The sequence below is a fragment of the Amphibalanus amphitrite genome, unplaced genomic scaffold (assembly GCF_019059575.1).
Source record: "Amphibalanus amphitrite isolate SeventyFive unplaced genomic scaffold, NRLGWU_Aamphi_draft 001758F_arrow, whole genome shotgun sequence".
In the NCBI taxonomy this organism is placed as follows: Eukaryota; Metazoa; Arthropoda; class Thecostraca; order Balanomorpha; family Balanidae; genus Amphibalanus; species Amphibalanus amphitrite.
The window spans coordinates 42464-64409 of NW_024883251.1; the positions used below are offsets into that span (position 1 = coordinate 42464).

A 21946-nucleotide genomic window follows, 5' to 3' on the forward strand; every position below is an offset into this window, starting at 1 on the left:
AGAGATGGTATACACTGATGTCATTTGTGTGTTTAGAACTGGACTTTTGACCCAGCCACATTCTTGAACGAATAGTTACATCCTTTTTAGAAGACTCTGCAGTGTGAACTGTGCCATCTTGAAACACGACTCGCCTTTCCTCATTTATCTATGAATTATACTGAGTATGGATTTACTGTTCCGAAATGAAGTTTCCCTATATAGCTTTGGGCTCGTATGGTGCCTACTGTTCAGTTATCGGTAACACACAATGAGCCGGTGTCCAAAAATCAGTGATAAGGAAACCATGCCCGGAATGTGTATGTACCAATTTATAAGAACTCGCTTTCATGCATTGTATCATTTTGTGGCTTCTGAACCCGATTGTTTCAACACAGCTGTTGTGCGTTTTGCAGCGACCGGGAGTTGCGAACGCTTGCTACATACCACAATTGTAGAAAATATGTAGTTCATGGTCCAGGAAAAGCTGCGCCGTTTCTTTCCTGTTGCAGAATTGCCGAATGCTTTCCCTGTATTTCTGTTGCAGCGGTTCCCTTATCTCCGTTTTATAACTCCAAGATTGAATTACTTGGTTGACTTATGAACTACCATGGTAATTGTCTGGCCCAGTAATGCTTAAATGAGCTCTAACATGGCGCGAAGGTTGATATGCTCTTCCTACCCCAAGTAATACTGATGACTTTACGGTTCCCATTAGCACCTGGGTTAAACCGCTGCCCTCACCTCTAGCCAATGCGTTGTTCCGTTCGTCAGGAAGGGGAAGTGGGTAGCGCCTGACCAGATGTCTCACGTGCTCGTTTTCTCTGTGTTGCAGGTCAAACAAGCGGTCAGGGGTCACCAACGGATACGGAAGGTGAGAATAAAAAAATGTTTTTTTTTCGGAGCCAAGAGCCTATCACAAACAACAGTTTGAACCGCTCGCATTTCTTCTGATGCACATGCCGATATGATTAAACTTTTAGTTCTTTGAAGAGAAGGCTGATTATGAAAATCGTTTAGGAGAATAATGATCTTCATTATGCCATTTTTGGATTGCATGCTTGCTTAACACTTCCTTATTTTTGTTAGATAGCGATCACTGCCGCAATATTCCTACGAATGCGGAACTTTGATACGAATGTTATTCAGATTGCTATCATCCTAAGCGCTTCACTTCCAACACACCTAACAGCTAATGCATTTCCAAAAACTGGCTAACTCACTTCAGAGTGTAACCATTGTGTGCACCTGCGGAAAGCAAATCCGGTTTGATATTCACCTGGTTTGCGGTTTCGGTTATATCTGTCTTCCTTTCATGGCGCGTGCAACCATTGTGAGAGTCCATTGTTGTATGGGGCTGGAAGGAAATTTGTATTTTTAGGGGGATGTCACGCAATATATTGCGCGGTTTTGAGAAAGCTTGAATCACAGGAGGCAAACCTAATTTGAAGAAAAAAATGAGTGTTGGCAAGCAGATCTTGCCTAATCGCACACGACTTTTAGATTGTGTCCCTGGATTCAGGACCTACAATGTTTAATGCTAAAAGCTACCATGCCAAAGTACACTTTGCAAGGTATTTGAAAGTGCTGCTATTCGACACTCAATGCATTAAATTGAAATTTGACCAGAGTCTATATCATCAAATACCAAGTGGTTCGAAGCCCCTACGTTTGTTGCTAAAATTCACAGATAAAGAATACAATACGGAATATTTTTGTTTTAGTTTGTATCACGTTATCATTGTTTTAAATCCCCTGGAACGAACGGTTATATTCTTTAAATTGGTCCAAACGGAAACGGTCGGGTTTTTAGGTGGCGGGGTGCCCCAAAAGTCGAACAATCGCCCGTTTTACTGCCTCAGTGATTGAGCGTGACTGAGACGGTGCAGTGGCTGAGCACAATGCTGCACCATTGAAAGCGGCTGGCGTTCTGGCTTCGTAGCCAATCGATGCCTTATCGGGCTCTTAATAAAAATATTTGGACAAATGTGAACAACTTTGATGTGCGCCGTGCGGTCTTCACAATTGACGTTATTTTTTCAAGTGTGTTAAAATTTCCCTAACAAAATCCGTAGATTTGCTCAATTCGTCAGTGATAGTGCTAAAATTATCATCTTCATCATACCTCCCGAAAACCAATCTTACGAGCCGTGATAGAATCCACGAAACTAGCGCCACCACCGTACAGTGAGCGCTGCGCGAACAACAGCTTCCGTACCTTGCCGCCATCTGCTGGCTGGATGGCTTTACTGATTCTGCCTTTTCATGACGATATGTTTACACTGAGCGCTGAATAAATGCACCAAGACAAGCATTCCTAAAAGCTAGCAATCAGCTAGGCAATGACCAATAATGTTGTATGACTCCCAACCACGTATACAAACCCTCCTGAGTCTAGCGGTCGCCGTTATCACAAATAATGCCTCGCTGACGTTTCATTCCGCTCTCTTTTCAGCCCCGTGTATCGCACGCCCAGCTTTAATTCGTCAGGACGGAGTTCGAACTGTGATGGAGATGACATGTATTCCGATCTATCGCTCGAAGATGATGTCAATGATCTCAACCATAAGGTGAGTTGACGTAATGCATATTAGGACAATACGGTTCCACCATTTAGACTCCGACGTTTAACTGTTGGTCCTAATAGGATACTTTATACCAGATAATATATATTTAATCGGACCGCCTCCTCGATATACCAGGTATTATTCGGTGTGCCTAGCCAAGGGTGTTTTAAATAATGCCCGAACGGAGTGAGGGCATTATTTTTTCTAAAATATTAACCGAACGAAGTGAGGTTAATATTTTCAAAAATAACACGAATGAAATGAGTGTTATTTTTGTATTTAATGCACGAGCCTGCGAGTGCATTAAATATAAACACTCTTGGCAAGGCACACCGAATAATGCCTGGTGTACCGAGGAGGCGGTCCGATTACATTTATTATAACGACTTTGCGCCGTTCGTTGCTCAGCTCGTCTATTTAAAAGGGCTACATTGAGGGATTGGGAAAAGAAACGGGGCTTGGTTTTGTTTTCGGGGAACATTTGTTAATAACGAAGTGTGTACTAATAAATCAAATTAATAGCGCCAATTAGGAAATGCAATAGTGGAATAAGTGGACTGTGCAATGTCTCGGTCAGTCTCTTATATTCATATGCAGGCCCTCTTGCAGCACTTGTAAAGAACTTAAGCACCCAGGGCCGCCTTCTGTGAGAACCTTATTCTGAAAACGCGTATTTACAAGCTCTGATCTATTCCATCATCTCTGTATCATGTGTGCCTGGGTATACCAATCAGACACTTGGCCTGCGCTGCTCCTATCACGATAAGTGGCTACAGCCCATTCTGGGTCTTCCTTGTGTTGGTTGGAACACCTTCTGCTTCTCTGTTCGCCAGCTCTTGGGAGAGCAAACTGCAGTTTTTTTCTCGCTGTCTGTACCATTCGTATCCATTTTCTGCATTACGAGCACCACCTTTGAGTGATCGGACAAAGCAGTGGGCCTATCAGATTAAAAAAAAAATAATAATAAGAAGGCGTCTCAAAGCTCTCTCTGAATTTGATTTAGCTCTGTGTTGCCTTCGGTGCACTTAACATTCAATCTCAATGCAGGCCAATATTCTTTTTTTCAGCGAGCAGCTTGAAACCATTCTTGTGAAACCATTCGGGCTCCACCACGGAAAGAAAAAGTCTGATTAACAATATTATTCCCGGGATTAATTTCTGTTATACCGACGTTTTACTTAAAAAACTGAAATCACGCGCGCGTTTAGAGACAGTCCTCCGATGCTGCGAAAAATACTTGTGCTATCAAGATTTAACCATACTTTTTTAACATGCGTGAACGGCGCAAAGTCGTTATAATTCGTCTTAGTCGAGAATATTAGACACGATCAGCGATAAAATATTATGCATCGTACCCACTTTATGGTAAACAAGACCAGTGTTGGGTCTCCGTTGAGGTGCTACGGCCCGTGCCATTCTACAAGTGTCAGAAGCAATATCCCACGTCTTCCACGCCTACACTTCCTTTAGAAGTCTCCTATTCAATTCACACCGCTTATGCCTCGCTGCGTCGGACCTTGCATCGAGGCGAACAATGGGTGCTGCCAGTGTCGTCGCCATTTGTCTCTGCTGCGTTCTACGCTCTTCGAGGAGAGGGGGAGGGGTTCAGGGTCACCTGAGGTCGTGACATCCGCCCGGTACGGGCTGATTCACTATCTGTGCACTGTGTTTCCGTTGTGCTGCTTCTGTTGTGGTCCAGATGCTTTAACGGACGATTTTTGGTGGATGGAGACTAAGGTGTGCTGAGGGTTCAGACTAAAATGACGGCATTTAGTTTCATCAAGCGCGGCTGTATGCCGATGTAAAGTCATTCCAAAGCAATATGGCCGCGTGCAAGCGAAGTTAATCTAGTGAGGTATGTGGTGCTTGTAGGTTTCTCCTGTTGAGTTATGCAGCATGCATTGTGCCTTACCATATAGCACACCAGGCGATCGCAATGTTACGCGACTTGTTACACGGTTAGCTGGGTATTAAATAGGGTGTGAAACTGTAACACTAGACGTAACATATTAGCTGAGTTCAAGGTTCGTTGGCTGCCATGGCGTTACTGGTGAAAAGGGAAAGAGAAATTGGTGAACTTGATGTATGAAAACGCAGGTTTTTACAAGCTATGAAAGTGGTGTTACGTTTTGAGCTGATAGCTGTTTTCACTATGTCGGTCTTAGCCGTTTATGACATGTAAGCTTTGGATTTGGGCATTGTTTCGGAGTCTCGGACAACGGTGCACTTGCGTTGCAGTTGGACCTGTTTTACGTTTAGGTGTCGTTCTGACTTTTTAAATTCGGTATTGTGCTGCAGCCACATAAGCTCACATGCAACGCAAGATGTTTCAGGGTAGGCAATGAGGATAGTCACTCTATTGTATGAGATGACTCAATAAATTGAACGCGATTCTAGCGATAGGCATTATTCCAGACTCATCCTGTTTCCAACAGGATATAGCTTAAGTCATGAATGAATCCCCATCTACCCACTCCCCTTCAAAATACCCTCACGTGCTCTGCTCAGTACGTGACTTATGTCCTGGCGACGTTTCCATGGAAACCACCACACCGTGACCTGTCGTCGGCCAACCACGGTGGAGGGCCGGCGACGGTGGCGCCACACCGGTGCAGCGGCGGCTGGCGGAACCAGAGGACCAGTCGGCCGGCTGGGCCTGCGCAGGGAGAAGGGGTTGTTTGTGAGACTCTGCCTCATTGCCGCTACCTGACCGCTTGGAACAGCGTGAGAGTTCCGGTTAGCACCTTGGTCCACCGGATGTGGTGCTGAACCCAAAACCAACCAACCAACGAGACTCTGCCCCCCCCCCCTCTTAGGGGTTACCTTGGGATGTGATAGGGCTTGTTTGCAGAGTGACTAGTGTGTGAAATCCATGAGGATCGTCCAGGAGAATCCAAGAGCCAGGAGGATCGTGCTCATTGCGAATAAGCATCAGTGTGCGACAGTGCAAATTGCATCATGCGAAGTGTGTAGTGTATAGTGGACAGTGTGGCAGGTTGAACGCTGAGTGATTTTAGGGACTCTGAGTCTGTTAGGGAACATTGTGTTTGAGTGGTATTGGCTGTCGTATCGTGTACCTAATCCCACTCGAGACCGGCCTAACGGCTCCGCTGCACTTACCTAGTTCATCAATATTTTCTTCATCATAGTTGCACTCTCCAAAAGTTTCGCACACGTATGAATTGGCTTTAATGACGCTGTATTCTATGTCAAGCTTACTGCCACAGTAAAAAGAGCTTTGGTAAACGTGTTGTGAATTCTTCCGAAAGTTTCATCCTTTATTGCCTCAAATCGCATAACTTTGCTGTTCAGAACACGGCAGCAAGTTTCTTTTTGCAACAAGAGCTGCCGTCGTGAGGCCATACGCTTTAAGCGGTAACCACTAACCAACCTTGCTGCTCACTTCCCTTTCCTAAACCTCTAACAGACACCGCACGACCCCCGTGCCCTCGCTCCGTTTTAGTTCTCTTGGCGAGTCTACACTGCCCTCTGCAGGTCCCCACTAACGAGTAGACCGTCACAGTTGGCAGTCGCTCCACCGGATATGACGTCATATCAACCGCCCCCGTGCAGCCGTCCGTCCCCTGTCCGTCTCTGTGTGTATGTATGTCCGTCTGTCAGTTTGTCTGTCTATCGGCGTGAAATGTGTATGTTGGTATTTTGTCATCCCTGTGTTTGCCCTTGGGAAGGTCATGAACTTATTTTGGTGTAACGGTCTTCGTAGGGGCCTATGTAGGGCATGATTGATTGTTTGGAACAAAATTATCATCGTTTTTTTTTAAAGATATGCGGTCTGCGCTCGTAAGCAAATCTTGATGATTTATGAGTGTCAACTGCTAGAGTGAAAGCTGTACATTGCTTTGTTTTATTATTCTAAAAAGTCGTCTGCCTTGTGGTTCTTACATGTTTCAGAGTTTTATTGGCAGTGCATGATGGTGCTCCTAAATATTCATGCCGTAAAAATTTGATTACTTTGTGGCTTGGATTGGTGTGCCAAGTGCAACAACCATCATCTCCGACGAAATGTGAGGTCACTCTTCGCACAGAAGACTTCAAGAGCAAACATCTTTCAAAGCCCGAACCGGGAAGCTCACTTCGTCTCGCCGCTATAAAACCAAATTTATTTCCTCCTCCCGAGTCAGCGGGTACACTGGAGGTCAGCTGAGCGACCGGCCCGCGGCCCGGGCGGTCGATGGCTGAGTCTGGGTCACCGACCGACCGACGACGACACCCCTCCGTCGGACCCGACACGACCGATAGTGGTCTGGAGGACGAGCCCCTGACCTCATCCGCCGGCGACCTGAGGTCACTCGGACGCCCAGACGGTGACCTGGGGTCATACGGTGACCTTGAAGAGGATGAGGAGTTGACGGGGCTGGGAAGAGGACTTCTTGAGGTGCCGGTTGAAAATGCGGTGTTAACTGCACAAAATGCGGCGTTCACAGCGCAGTTGAGACAGTTCCTACGCGCCGTCCGCTCGCCGCAGCAGCGTCGCCGGGCGGCCGGAGCGTGTGGTTTCTCAGAGTCACCACTAGATGGCAGTAGCGGTGGGTCAAGGTCACCGATAGATGGCAGGCTGGACGCCAGTGAGCTGGAATTTGATTGGTGGGCTGGACAATTTAGCATATGCGGTGCAGAACTTTCTGAAGCTGACCTGTGGACTTGGTGTCTGGAAACAAATAGAAAGGTACGCACTACGTAGTGGCGAGACTAGCGTGTCGAACTTCTCTAACTTTTTAACGTTCTCGTTTCCAAATGCTAACTGTTACAGATTGCAACGCTCGAGCATGATAACGGCGATGTCTTCAATCGATTGATGCCCCCTTTTTGTATTTTTGGTACCCTTGTTGTTTGCATTATTCACGATCCGACAGCTTCGTTTTATTTAAAAATGTCCTCGTTTGCGTCTCTTCAAATGTATGACAGTGTGTCCATCTTGTGTCCCGTTCTAAGCCGTTCTAAGGCTTCAGTGACAAGTAACAGCGACACCCTCCAGCGCGCCCACCATTGTTCACATCTACCCTTATCGCTAATCCGATTTACTGTCAAACGGACCTGCAGCCGTCCAGTTCCCAACTCAACCGACTTTAAATGAGCTTCCTTTCCTCCCACTGATCTGACTCAATCGACTTTTGATAACCTTCTTGACCTGGCACAGGCCCCGACTCAACCGACTTTTGATGACCTTCCTGACCCGATTTTGACCTGACCCTACCTGTCGTGTCCACAGGTGCAGGTACTGGAGCGTCAGGTGACTCTGCTGGCTGATAATCAGCATAACGACGATGACCGCTACACCCGGAGTAAGCAGGACAATGCCACACTGCAGGCGCGGCTCATCATGATGGAGGAACAGGTAAGGAACACGGGACGGGGTCGCGGGAATAGGGTGGGATGAGAATTAGAAGGTCTGACGGGACGAATGGGATGGGGTGAAGGAATGCTGGAATGTGATTTTTTGTTTGTTTTGTTGTTTGTTTTGTTGGGTTAGGCCCTTTCGGTCGACAAGACCATTGCAGAGCCGGAAGGATGATAGGAATTAGGGGGAGACATTGGTCTGGGCAGGCACCCTAGTGAGTCGCCGGGGCTGAGCCCGTCCGAAGACAGGCCACCCAGCCCCAAGGCACTCACTGCACCCGGCTACGGGGTGCGCTCCCTCGGGAGCAGCGGTGCCGCTCCAAGGGAGCAGCCCGCATGAGATAAAGTTACCTGTCCAGCCCGGAGGGGGATTGCGGCGTGGAGGAGAAGGATTTCAGTTTCCTTAGGATAGAAGCACGGATAGGTGTGGACGCCTGGAATGTGATAGTGACTGCTACACTTACGAGCGCTGTGACTGGCGAAGACCATTATCGCGCATTCATGAGCAAGCAATAAAGCGTTCCAACGACTTTGGTATAAAGTTGTTGACCATCGGCGGCAAGTACGAGTATCCTTGCTTTGCGCGTTTACTTTGCTCATGCATCTCTAATAAAAAGTTATGAAGAATCTGTTGAAGCCGCTAGTCACGATTTCGTACCTCTCTCACGCTAAACTGACCCGACCTGACCTGACCTGACCTTCTGACGTCGACCGCTCGTTCCCACAGCTGCGTGAGGCGGAGATGCGCGCTGCTGACCAGCTGGACGCCGAGCAGCGCCGCCACAAGGAGCTAATGCAGCGGATAGAGCGCGAGAAGGTGCTCGAGGTGGAGAACCAGCAGATCAGGTAGGTGGCGATGGTGTTGTTTATAGGATGACGGTAGTTTGAACTCAGCGTGGGTAACTGTGTGGTGGGATTGTTTCTGCAGTTTTTGCATCGTTTGAATGCGAAGCAGCAAGTTATATGAAACACAGATGGCGTGTTAAACGTAACCAGTCAGTTTTTCACCAATCGTACCCCATGCATACATATTCTCTGGCATTTACGGTATTCGGATTTATGCTCCAGTTTCGCTTTGAGTTTTCAGCTTTTAAAGTTTGTAAATAGCTAAACTTCTACGAGTTATGTCATTCTCAACACATAAGCCTGGGATGTTTCCATGGATGGGTACGAGGTCGTGTTTTCAACCGTCCCATTTTCCGGTCATTTCAGAGCACAAGGCTTAGAGAAGGAGCTGCGTCACGCCGAGGCGGAAGCCTCCCGCTGCCAACAGCAGCTTCATCAGGCTCTGGCCGAGCGTGCCGCCCTCGACGAGCGTCTCTCGGAGCTGCAGTCCGCGCTGGAGTCGGCGCGTCTGGAGACTGCGCGTGCTGCCGAGCTGGAGCGGCGCGGCCGTCAGGAGCGGGAGCAGGAGCGGGCTCTCCAGGAGCGGCTGATGGCCGAGCTGGCCGGGGAACTGCAGGAGACGCAGCGTTCGGCCCACCTCAGACTGAAGACCGAGTCGGACGAGGCGGGACGGGTGCGGTTACAGCAAGATCACCTGGAGAGTGAAGTGCGGAGGCTACGGGAGGAGAATAAAGGTGGGTGGAGAGTGAGAGATGTTAGACGGAAGGGTGAGAGAGTGCACTGGTGGAAGGAATCAGGGAATGATTTGTGGTCAGTTTTGCTTCACTCCATGCCCATTCAACGTCAGTTGCCTTCATGTTTCGTCTTTTCGTCACTTTTACCGCGACTTGCGTTCGGCTTATCTTTAACTGACCTTTTATCCGCTTTTGCCCGTCCGTTCTGATTATTGCCGCGTTTCACCGAGGCCCATAATACCAAGGGACCAATGCTCTTATACCGCCTCTTGTTGTCTGTCAACCATCCGCTCACCCTCCACCCGTATCTCCGTCTCCACAGAGCTGCAGGAGGCCAATGATGAGCTGCAGGCGCAGCTGCTGACCACTGGTCTCCAGGAGGGCCGCCAGCTGCTCGACTCGGGCGCCAAGTCACTGGCCGCAGAGCTCGGAGACATGTCCGGCGATCAGGTAAGAAGAAAATGGGACTTGGCTTGTAGAGGAACGGTTGTTGTCCTTTGGTCATCCTATGGTGTTGTTTCATCCGTAACGATGATTGGATGGTGTATCCCTTCATTTGATGATAGGCTTCTTTCCTGGTTTGTTCCTTCTCATACTTTGGAAACTTAATGTTTACTGTACCGTCCATCAGTGCCTTTTTTATTTATGTGTTACTCCCGGTCTCACCACTTCCGTGGTCACTGTATGTGGTAATGGTGGTCATTATCCTATTCTTCCCTTCCGCAGCATCTTCCCACCAAAGTCACGAACGTCTTCCACCAATCCTTTCATCTCCATCATCAGGTAATACGTGTTTCTTGCCTAAACATACCCTTGTACAGGTGAATTAGGCTCTTGTACTTTTTAGTCATCCGTAGTGCCTTTTTATTTTAACACACCAACTCGTCCTAAAGGCCGCCCCACACTGGAACTCGCATGCGGGTTGCGAGTTTGCGGGTTTTGAGTTTGCGGGCATAATACTAATTCATAGAGTGATTAGACCGTTCCCTTATGGTAACTTCATGAATGTAGTGAAGCCGGTTCACCTTCAGAAAGTTACATATAGTCGCAATACCAGCACAACGAACCAAAATTCGACTCCAAAGAAAAACCCGCAAACCTCTCAGAGCTCGCAGACCTCGCAGCGAGGAATATCGAAAGTTGACTCAAAATCAACTTTTGGAATGCGATGCAAGGTCGCTCGCAAGCTAAATACATGCAGACTTGTTTGTTAGATGGTAGTGTGGGTCACTCAGCTTAGATTGTATTATTTGATTTTGAAGAAACCCGAAAACCCAAAAACTCGCAACCCGCATGCGAGGTCCAGTGTGGGGCGGCCTTAAGCCTCAGCGACTACCTCTTGGAAGAGTGATGCCTATTCGTTTTTAGCGAAGTGTGTGCCTCTTTTTTAAACACACATGTTTTGTCGCACTTTTAGCTACATACGCCTTTACGCAAATCAGTATCCGATTTTCCTTTATGCCTGCCTTGTTAGCCGTGTTTGTTTGTCTGCCTTGTGTGTGTCTTGTCTGAGTTTGCGGTAGCTGCTTGTCCGTCCAGATATCACCGCTATTTAGTTAAAGCTAGATGCACAAATGTTAGTTCGTGGAGAAGGGAGCTAATTTGGGTTCATGGTGCTTGGGTGGTTGGCTCAGGCATACACTGCTACCCTGGCTGCTGGCATAAACTTCATGTTGCACTCAAAATTACTAGCACAGATAATTCGTCGATTTCTTGTTTCTCATTGAACTAATTGACATCGTTATCAAGTTGCATTTTTTACATGCTTTTTAAAGCGTTTACTGCATAATTAATGCATTTTTATTAGTGCATTTTAGTTGGTCCTGAAAAAAGAAAAGGTGTCATTTAACTTCAAAACGGCAATCCGCTTTACTGCCATCATTAGTCATATTTCATTAAATTATTGCAACATGTAACCCTAATGGTTGGATCGGTGCAGGCTAATGGTAAAACTTCCAAAGCATTATGGTGACGTCATATTTCCTTCTGTTTCAAGGTTGACAGTGCAGAAATCTCACAGAAGGTGAGCAGAAGTACTAAATTCGCATGTTTCTCCAAACTAACAAAATTTTCTCCAACGACGCTCAGCACTCCAATTCGTCTAACACAGTTGCACGAAAGTTGGCTTTGCATGATCCTGTCGCCAACGTCTATGTTAGCACTTGAACTGTTTTGACTTCTCCCAAAGTTGCTTGTCTTTGACGCTGTCTACCGTTACCCCACAAATATATTTTTTTTCATGACATTTGATGCCCTGACATTTGACGGGTACAATAATCATAATCTGAATTGACGATAGAAATAAAGCCTTTGCTTTATTTCTACAGCTTGCTAAACGAATTAAGAATGAGGTCGTCATAAGTCGGGAAGAGGAAATAAAGACACGCTTGAAATGCCCTCTCCTCGATGGCTTACAACTAGAACTGTATTGCTTGCATTATCACTCTTTTACATATACATGAGATTGTGAAGTGTGGTTTTCATGCCCCTGTTTCTCTTTGCATATACGCATGTGTGGCTTAAGTTTTGCACGATCACATTAGCTTTCACGTGACGTCCATGAAAGAACTGGGCACCTTGCATGACCGAACACCTTGCCCATGCTTGACCTCCTTGCATGAGCATCGAGTGAGTTATTCAGTTTGGTAATCTTCGTCGATATATATGAGAAATCAAAGCATTCAGCATTTCTGTCTTTTTAAAGTCATACATGCGTTTATTCATTCATTCATTCATTCATTCATTCATTCATTCATTCATTCATTCATTCATTCATTCATTTATTCACTCGTTCATTCATTCGTTCGTTCGTTCGTTCGTTCATTCGTTCGTTCGTACATCCGTTCATTCATTCATTCATTCATTCATGAAAAATCATACGATTACGTGATCTCGAACAAGATTGTCCGCTATCTCCCATCTCAAACCATTATCTCTGTTTTCTTTCCAGTTGAAGCAGTCGCTTCTGGAGCAGCAGGAGGTGAACAAGCAGCTTCGGAACTACATTGACGGCATCCTGCTCAACATTGTCGAGAACCATCCACAGCTCTTGGAGGTCAAACGAAGTCACTGACGCCGACCGACCTAGGGGGACAAAGTGATTCAAACTCTCACAGTCTCGAGTCTCCAGCGCTCCGCATTCTACAACTCGCTCGGCTGCCTTCTCAAGTTTCCAACTCTTAAGCTCTCAAACGACCGATGCCTCGAAAAAGCCCGCGGACATAGCCATCGACATCTTTGTCTGAGCTGATCAAATGAGGCAGATCTGGCCTTTGAGACATTAGAGTCACAACTCTGACTCTTCTGACTCCGAGTTGGGGGAGTCGTGACTCTAGCCCTCGGCTATACAGCCCCGCGCCTAGATCAGAGACTGACAATATATTTTTAAAAAAATGTGTTAAAAAAGACATAAATGCGGGGATGTATGGTCGATGTATGAGAGGGCTGTATGAAAGGCTGAGAGGGTTGTTGAATACGAGAAGGGTTTGGCGTGTCTAATTTTGTTCCGATTTAGAGTGCCTCGATGTTTGTAATTTGTTCTGGTGCGATGTTTGATGAAGAAATTGCGTGGCTACTGAAACGATTTCGTCTGTAGATTTGATGTGTTTTGAAATATGATTGGCTGCCCGGTTGTGTCGCACCTTCTGACAGGTCATCGGGATGTGTCGGAGGATCCGATTGGCTGTTGCTCCGACCGCCGGTGCTGCCATCTAATGTCAACCCCGGAAGTGGGCAGGGGTAAGCCTGAGACGGAAGTGATAGTTCCCGGAACCGGCTACAGATGTCGCTAGTGGTCTGTATGTGGCCGGGAGCGTCTCGAGGCGTGAAATATCTGCTGCCATCTAGCGGTGAACTTAGAAATGTCTAGTGTCTGCGAGTGGTCCGCCAGGGAATGTTAGTGATGTCGTTGGCCTGAGCCCATTTATGTCGGAATCCACAGAACCCATGTGTGGAATTTGTACGTCGCTGGAATCGTGCTGGCGTAGCTGACAAAAATAGGCTGTTAGGTGAACTCTTTGCTACGTCTACTTTATTTAATCGCCATCAGCAGTTTGGAAATGCATATGGACCGATGCCGCTTGCTAAAGTGCTCGTTATGCTCTACCTTGTATGCCAGGTTGTTATTAAACGATAAGCGCTAGCAAATTTTACCGGTCCTGTTAAAAGCCGCGAAACACATTTTACCCCATTTTATGCTGTTTTTGGTCGCGAGTTTTTATGAATGCGTGTGAATCATATCGTTGAGTGCATCCGTCCAGAGTTGCTCTGAAAGTGTATTTTTCTCTCGCAGTTTGCGCGCCGTTAACATTTGTCAGCAGCATCGTATATACAATACACATGCGTATCATCAATCGTGTTTTAGCCCGGCAGGCGGTGGGCCTACCAGCCACCTTCCGCGCGGTGGGGGGAGGGGCACTTTTTTGCCCCCCCCCCGTATCTCCGAAACTACTGGACGGATCCGGAAAATTCAAACGGCGTTCGATAGCCCTGTCAAATTTGTCGAAGGAAACCAAATTTCATTGACCTCGGGGTCACCGATGACGTCACAGGTCAGGTCAAAGATAAAATGTTTGACCGTTCACGGGGCTTCTAGGGAAAGCGCTATAACACCGAGTAAAACGCATTTTGTCGAAAATCAGCGATAAGGCGTCAGTTGTCTAGTACATATGTTGCTATTAGATGTCACTGGTCATACCAGGTCAGGTCACAGGTCAGGTCACCAAAGGTCACCAAGGGTCACCACATGAGCCCAACTTTACTAAGATTATGCGATGCATGTTTTATGGCCAGTTTTTCATTTCCAACTCAATGGTGTTGGTTATAAGACCATCAGGTACGGTTTAGGTCACTTTCTGGTGGAGGTCAGGTCCAGGTCAGGTCAAAGAAGGTCAAATTTCAAAATTGATATTTTTGCATAAAATGGGTATCGATTCGATGCAGCTCGTCACGGGGAGTCTAATGGTGGTCTTTGTTTTGCGCTACGAGGTCTAGAATTGCTAAAAATTGAGTTTGAAAATTTGACGTCATCAATTTTGAACAATTTTTCGCTATAACTTGGCCAAAAAAAGAGGTATCGATCTCAAATTTGGTATGTAGATAGAAGGCGGTAGGGGCTATCACATATATTCCGTTTTTTTTCGAAATTCAAAAACTTTTTGGATTTTTCGGCTATTATATTCAAAAAATCTATTTTTTGATTTTTGGGGGTCAAAATCCAAAAAATTCGAAAAACCGAAATGGCAGTTTTGTAGCCCTTTTGATTCCACACCTTTTATGTCGAAACATTTTTCTGTATCTCTAAAGCTGTATGCCTGACAGCTCTTCACGCGAAACCTTTTTTGGGTCGAAAATGGCAAAAATGACGTCACTCTGACGTCATTAGCGGCCAACCTATCATAGCCTTTGGAAAAAAATTTGGTCACCATGTGCGCTAGCTGCTCCCGGGAGGGTACTGAAAGTTTGGTGACGATCGGCGCAGCGGTTCTCGAGATTATCGAAAAAACTAAAGAGGGGCAAAAAAATGCCCCCCCCCCCCACCGCCTGGAAGGTTAGTGTGATGTGGAAACGTGCAGAACCACATATTTGCGGGTAGGATTAGGGAGCTTAAGTGCGAGCAATGGGTGTCGAAGGGGCCAGGTGGTCGATTCCCGCAAAAGTTTTCGAATTGGGACCTTCGTTCTCTCTAGTCAGATCCAGGTAAAATACGACTGAGGGACTCGGGAGAAATGACAGCGGCCAGACGGGAGCGTGACAGCAAGAGGTCAAGCAGAGATCAGAGAAAGCATCGATCAGAAACCGGAGACTGGTTAGCTCAGAGATCCGAGGGCAGCTCAGAGATCATCATCCACATCAGGTAGACATAGTTCGACCGGGCAACGTTCAGATGGGCCGGGACCGATCAACCTTATTACGCATTGGTGTAATTAGGCCTCTGTGCTGATGGCAAAGTTTCAATGGACAATTTGTATTTCATTTTGGAGTAGTCCGCACTTCGCACCGTAGCGGTAGTGACATCCGTCCTGGCTTCTTGTAAAAACCTAAACGGCTTGGATAACGTCGACATAATTGGTACACATTGTATTACCTACATCTACGGATATGTTAATAAACAATTAGACACAGGTCAGGCCAAGGTCAGTTTATCAGGTCATGTCAAATGATCTCTCCTAAAAAAGGTAAATGGTCGCCAGAAAACAACAACGGGATGTAGGTATCAGAAGTTGCACCTTTCAGAAAAAAGACAGCGTAACGAGAATTATGAAACGTTTAAATATATGAAATGAATGTAAGCTCCAAGCTTGCATGCCGGTGACCTAATGTTAAGTTAACCCGCGCCGCGCTCGGGGTCCTGGACTTCCACACCCTGCTGAGGGGGGGGGGGGTTGAACACCCCCCTTCTAACCCGGCTCCTGGGCCACGCACGCTGGGCCGGCGGACCGGAAAAGCGCTAGAAATACCCCCAAGAGTGACTTTCCACACTTTGAACAAAATATGTATCATTCGATCCCAAATTGATCAAAGCATACGATTCTGATGCCATTTTTGCCCTAAGGTCGAAATTGAGGTGGTCAGTTGTCACCAAACACAAGACTATTTAGACCCGCTAGTGACCACCACATTCGCCGATTTTAATGCCAATCTTTAGTTGATATTTATTAGTTGACCAGTTGTCGTTTTGAACGCAATTTTCTGTCAGACTAGTTCAGGGCACTGTTGTTCACTGTACCAACAACATTCTTACATATTGCATCGCTTTTCTGCAAGATAAGCTAGCTTTTTGCGAGCAGCTGCAAGACCTAAATAAAAATCATATCTAAATTTTTAAATAGACTTTTATAAAAACGTTATTTCGAGCGGCTAAAAATGAACATCTTATACTAGCCTCTGATTACTCATCTTTCGTTCCATATAGGTGCTTTGCTGCTTTTCCCTGCTACTTTTCGAGATATGCGCCAGTAAACAACTGGACCTTATCTTCACCAATCAAGAATACAGTATAGATCAGGTGGAAACTAGGGTGCCATTAGGCAAAAGTGACCACCTGGTCCTGACCTGGTGTTACCAATTTAGATCAATGCTTGATGTCTCTGGAACCAACAAGATAGACATAGCCAGGTACAATTTAAAAAAAGGGAGATACGATCGAATCAAAGACAGTCTGGAAAATGTTAACTGGAATGCATATGGAGAGATGGACATGGAAGCCATGTGGAGTGGTTTTTACAATGTCTTGATGAAAGCTATTCATGAACATGTACCCATTTGGAAGAGACGCAATGGCAATCACAAGCTAGCACCCTGGTGGACAAAGAAACTGTTAAAAGAGGCAAACTCAAACATGCTCTTTGGAAGGCCTACCAGCAGTCCAGAACAGAGGAGACCTATCACATCTATGCCATGCAAAGAAACAAGACTGCGCAAAGCATCAAGAATGCCAGACAGCAGTATGAAAATAAGTTGGCAGTACTTGGCAAGAAAGAACCGAAACGAATCCATACATACATTCGAAATCAACTCAAGGTGAAACCAGAAGTAAAAGGTTTAGAGACTGATGAAGGAAAAATAACCGAAGATGACCATCAGGCAGCTGATACCCTGAACAAGTTCTTCCAATCAGTGTTTACAACCGAAGGTACAGGACCGTTACCCGAGTTTCAGGACCGTGTTGGTGATGAACTTTCATTAACAGGCATCCAACTGACAGAAATTGAGGTGCACAACCAACTGCTAAATCTCCAAGAAGGGAAGGCAGCAGGTCCAGATGGCATACCGACAATCATCTTGAAAAGATGTGTGGACCAACTTACCAAACCAGTCACCATGCTGTTTAACAGATCCCTACAGTTTGGTATACTCCCATTAATGTGGAAACGAGCAAGGATCACTGCCATATTCAAAAAGGGTAGCAAGAAGAAGCCGCAGAACTATCGGCCAGTAAGCCTGACCTGTCAACTATGTAAAGTTCTTGAAAGACTGATCCTGAAAGAAGTATGCTCACACTTGAAAAGAAACAATCTGTTGAGTACACATCAACACGGCTTCACAAAAGGTAGATCATGTCAAACGAACCTATTAGAGTCACTTGAGGATTGGACAAGGTGGCTTGATGAAGGCCAAAATGTTGACATCATCTATCTCGACTACCAAAAGGCATTCGACAAAGTTCCCCACAAGCGACTCATCAAGAAACTGGAGGCTTACGGCATAAAAGGCAATATACTTAAATGGATCCAGAGCTTTCTAACGGACAGATCCCAACAGGTGACAGTCGGTCAGAGTACATCCAGTATCATCAATGTTACAAGCGGAGTACCCCAGGGGTCGGTCTTGGGACCGTTGTTATTCATTCTATACGTCAATGACCTACCTGAACTCATCCAAAGCGAATGTAAACTGTTTGCTGACGACACCAAGTTATTTCGTGGGATTTCATCTGTCAATGACTGTGAGGTTCTGCAATCAGACCTAGAAAAGCTTATGGACTGGTCTTCAAAATGGTTACTTAAATTCAATACCGACAAATGCAAAATCATGCACTGTGGTCATGCTGATGCCACTTTTGAATATGAAATGACTGATGATAAGGGGACTAGCATGATACTAAAGAAGACTGATCTTGAACGTGATCTTGGTATCATCATTTCAAAGGACCTGAAGGCCACTGCTCACTGTGACGCAGCAGCTAAGAAAGCCATGGTAGCGCTGAGACTACTCAAGATGACTTTCAGTCGTCTCACCACTGAAAACTTCAAGGCTCTCTACACTACTTACGTTCGACCACACATGGACTACTGTTTTCCAACAGTGGGACCCCATATGGCCCAGGATATACTGAAGTTGGAGAAGATTCAGAGGAGAGCAACCAAACTCGTTCGAGAAATCAGAAATCTTTCTTATGAGGACAGGCTAAGGAAGCTGGACCTGATGAGCATGAAGGACAGGGCTGCTCGTGGTGACCTGATTGAAACCTACAAGATTCTTACCAACAAGTTAGATATTGACCCCACGAAGCTGTTCAAACTACAAGATAACACAAGGACCAGGGGACACCACTTGAAGCTGGAGAAAAAGAGAGCAGCCCATCACTTCAGAGCCAAGTTTTTCTCGAATAGAGTCGTTACGCCCTGGAATGAGCTCCCTGATCATGTTGTTTCTGCGCCTTCTACAAATGCCTTCAAGAACAGACTCGACCGACACTGGGCTACCACCTGCCATTCCTAGTCATCAATCCTACATATGTCTACTGTTGATCCTTCTATGTAACATCCTACCGGACATGAGCACCAAATAGACCAAGTCTAACCTAGCTCATCAACCTTAACCTTAACCTTAACCTTAAACCACATGATGTAGGGGCAATTGTCACCTCGCCGCTCTACTGACGGCCCGGCGCTCTTTAAAGCGCTGAAATTTATGAAAAACGAATGTTTATAATCTGAATAAAATATATGTCCCTCAGCTCAGAATTGATCAACGCACACAATGCTGTCAAAAATTTTGGGCCAAAATCAATAATTAAGTCATTATGAACCCCCAAACACAAGTCAATGATAATCAACAACAACTTGCTCTTTAGTTAGACTTTTTGAGAAATATTATTTCGAGCCGCTAAAGATGAGCATGTCATGCAAACAACTAGTCAATTGTCTGCCATGCCCTATTGACGATTATTGCCTATTACTGCTACTTTTCGAGATATCGTCTGCTTAATCACCTGAAATAGCTGCTATGCCACCCTAACGCGGTAGGGTGGCATAGCATAGCATGTTAAAGGTGGGATAGTCCCTTTAAGTGTACTTAATTAAGTTTTTCTTAATTTTTAAGTAAACTTTAATTAATTAATTAAGTTAAAGTTAACCAAATTGCATTATATCGCATATCATTCGATTTGGCTGATCACCAGGAACACAATGACACCATTTTTTAAACTCTAGTGTCATTATGTGCCAAGTTATTGGCAAAAACGTCATTTGACCTCAGTTGACCTCATTTGACCTGACCCATGGATAAGTACACCAAACAAAGAAGCACCAAGTGACTTGCTGTTAGGTATTGTGGTTTCAAAGCACAAAAGTGATAGAACGAAGCGGATATCTCCAGTATTTTTCCCATAGGCTTAACATTACGACGTAATGACCTCTAACTAACCTCAGGTCAGTGACCTCAAAAAACCCGAAATATATGTTATACAACTCGGTGAACTAAGCACATCCTGAAAGTTTGAAGGATCTCAGTCCAAAACTGCGAGTTGGACAGGTGCAAAAAGAAAATTGAAATTTGACCATGAACTCGTACCGTTTTTTCTGACCTGGTGACCTGACCCAAGGTCACACGGACCTGAAATTTTCAGGTCATATGTAAAAAGGTTGCCCCATAGGCTGTGCTAAATTTGGCGGCGCTGCACGCCACCGTTTTTACGCTATCTTCCAAAAACCTTATGGGGGGGGGGGTCGCATCGACCCCCCCTGCCATGGCGAGGGATAAAAAGAGGGCACCAATTTTACAAATGCAATCAGCTGCGAGGACTTACCTTCGTGGGTCCAAGCGGATGTCAGGTGCAGCAGATGATCGTAGAAAGTCACGGTCACTCGGTAGATCCCGTAGCGTCGGCGATTTCTTCACTACGTCGGCCACCTTACAGCACTGACCAATGACCACTCACCATTGACTACTGACCACTGACCACTGAACACTGATCACTGAACGCTAGCCCTCACTCCACTGAGCCCTCACTCGGAACGTGCGGACGCTCTCGGCTCGAGTCTGACAGGTGGGTCACTCTGACAGGTCACACTGTATGTCTACTGTATTTATGTCTGTTTGTCCACCAATTCTACTAGGTTGTCAGTCTACTAAGTTCAATTCACACGTTCTTATTTCTATACGCACGCACCAACACTGCACTCTGCCCCTACACCGCACCAGCACAACAAACTCAAGTCACTGCCCCACCCGCGTGGGTCACTGAGAAGGGCTGCGCAGCCGACCCCGCTTCCGGTCAAGTTAGCTGGGTCGGCGCATGGGCGCGCCCAGGCAATCTAAGAATGGCGGCACGTCTCGGCACGAGCGAAAAGAACATAACGTAATAAGACACAGAATGTGCTGGTTTCAGTAAATGAATAAGCAGATATGTCAGATCGCGTATAGATTATGCCGTCTTTTGGAACTTCATGATCGAGTGGTAAGGATAGTGATTTTGCATTAATTTCTCTTGTAGCGCGAGTTCGGATCTTAGTGACATACTATACCTAATAGTGCATTTATGGCCTAAACTTTTGAATTCATTTTAAAAAGGGATAAAAACGCAATAAAATACCCACCATCACCTTCGGATCACCTTCGGATCCTAGCTTAGCTATCCGTTCGTTTAGCGATATATAGATGCTGAATTTATTAATACGATAAAAAAGAAACGTAGGAGATTGATGCTTCAGAGCAGGAGAGGGCAGTATCTTTATCATAATTATATTGCATTCCCATGCCTTCTCTTTTTACATAAAACGCCGTTTAAGAACGGAGTCAGACTGTTGTTTTACATGCATTTATTACAAACCATACTATACTATTGTCAACAAAAAAGTCTAGTCATTTCGCAGATGAGCAATTTCAAATAAAAACGTGAAACAAGATGGGAGTCGTCTGGACGCAAAACGAAAACAAAAGTCATCAACAGTTATTCGTCTTGAGATCCCTAATGGTTTCACATATTTCTCTCTTGAAAAACTTTTCCATTTTATCTACGTCTCTCTTTGCCTTGTCGAGATTTCTGCAAAAAGTTTCTTGCGTTTCAGCGATGTCATTGCTCAGCAGTCTCAGGCTCTTGTTGAGCTCTTCTTCAGCAGAACGTATCTGATCGTCGATGTTTTGTAATGTCTTATCGGTGTTCTTTTCAATCTCCTTCATTTTGCTATTCACCTGTGAAAAGCCGTCAGTCATGCACGCTTGCACCTTGCAGAGTCCGCTGTTGAGGTTATCACACGACTCCTTCAGCTGTTTCTCGAGGTTGTTGAACTTTTCCTCCACCTTGGCCAGCGCTTCGTCAGTGTTTGGGTTCGGTGGGTCACCCTCCTTTCGGCAGGGGTCGCGGAAGGGCGGCCGCGGCTGCACCATGCTGCGGTACCCCCCGCGGCCGCCGCCGCCGCCGCCGCCGCAGTCCATGTCGTCAGAAACGCGGCTTCTGGTTCGACCTCCACCACCGCGAGAGCACGGGTCCCGCGAGCGACCGCAGCCGCGCATACTCCCTCCGCCCCCGCCGCGCCGCCGCGAGGACATGTCGTCGGCCTGCTCCCGGGTTACGATGGCGCGCTCGTACTCGTACTTCTCACCGCAAACGTCCTCCACACGACGGTCGTACTCCTCCCTGACGAGCTCACCTGGAAGGCACAGAGAGGTACGTATGATCTGCAGGCTGTATTGTCAGCTTTGTTGGTATTGTTTGCGAGCGTTGAAGTTTAAAAGACT

The 21946-nt window shown here is 46.2% G+C and overlaps 2 protein-coding genes across 5 annotated transcripts in view; one reads left to right on the forward strand and one right to left on the reverse strand.

Annotated features, from left to right (window-relative positions):
• The window catches only part of LOC122375016 (rab11 family-interacting protein 4-like), a 53996-nt gene extending 40160 nt beyond the window's left edge, over window positions 1–13836 (forward strand). Inside the window, exons 6-14 of one of the 4 annotated variants that reach the window (XM_043354151.1) lie at window positions 815–853; window positions 2435–2549; window positions 7777–7902; window positions 8632–8750; window positions 9117–9484; window positions 9807–9934; window positions 10211–10267; window positions 11481–11507; window positions 12435–13836. In XM_043354151.1, coding sequence (XP_043210086.1) covers window positions 815–853; window positions 2435–2549; window positions 7777–7902; window positions 8632–8750; window positions 9117–9484; window positions 9807–9934; window positions 10211–10267; window positions 11481–11507; window positions 12435–12557 — 1102 coding nt within the window. In that variant the 3' untranslated portion in view covers window positions 12558–13836. The remainder of the gene's footprint in view (window positions 1–814; window positions 854–2434; window positions 2550–7776; window positions 7903–8631; window positions 8751–9116; window positions 9485–9806; window positions 9935–10210; window positions 10268–11480; window positions 11508–12434) is intronic. The other 3 variants (XM_043354153.1, XM_043354154.1, XM_043354155.1) reach the window with 3 other exon arrangements.
• Window positions 13837–21010: 7174 nt separating this feature from the next.
• LOC122375017 (myosin-IIIb-like) overlaps window positions 21011–21946 on the reverse strand; it is a 47427-nt gene continuing 46491 nt past the window's right edge. Inside the window, exon 19 of the mRNA XM_043354156.1 lies at window positions 21011–21858. The gene's annotated coding sequence lies outside the window, so the exon portion shown is untranslated. The remainder of the gene's footprint in view (window positions 21859–21946) is intronic.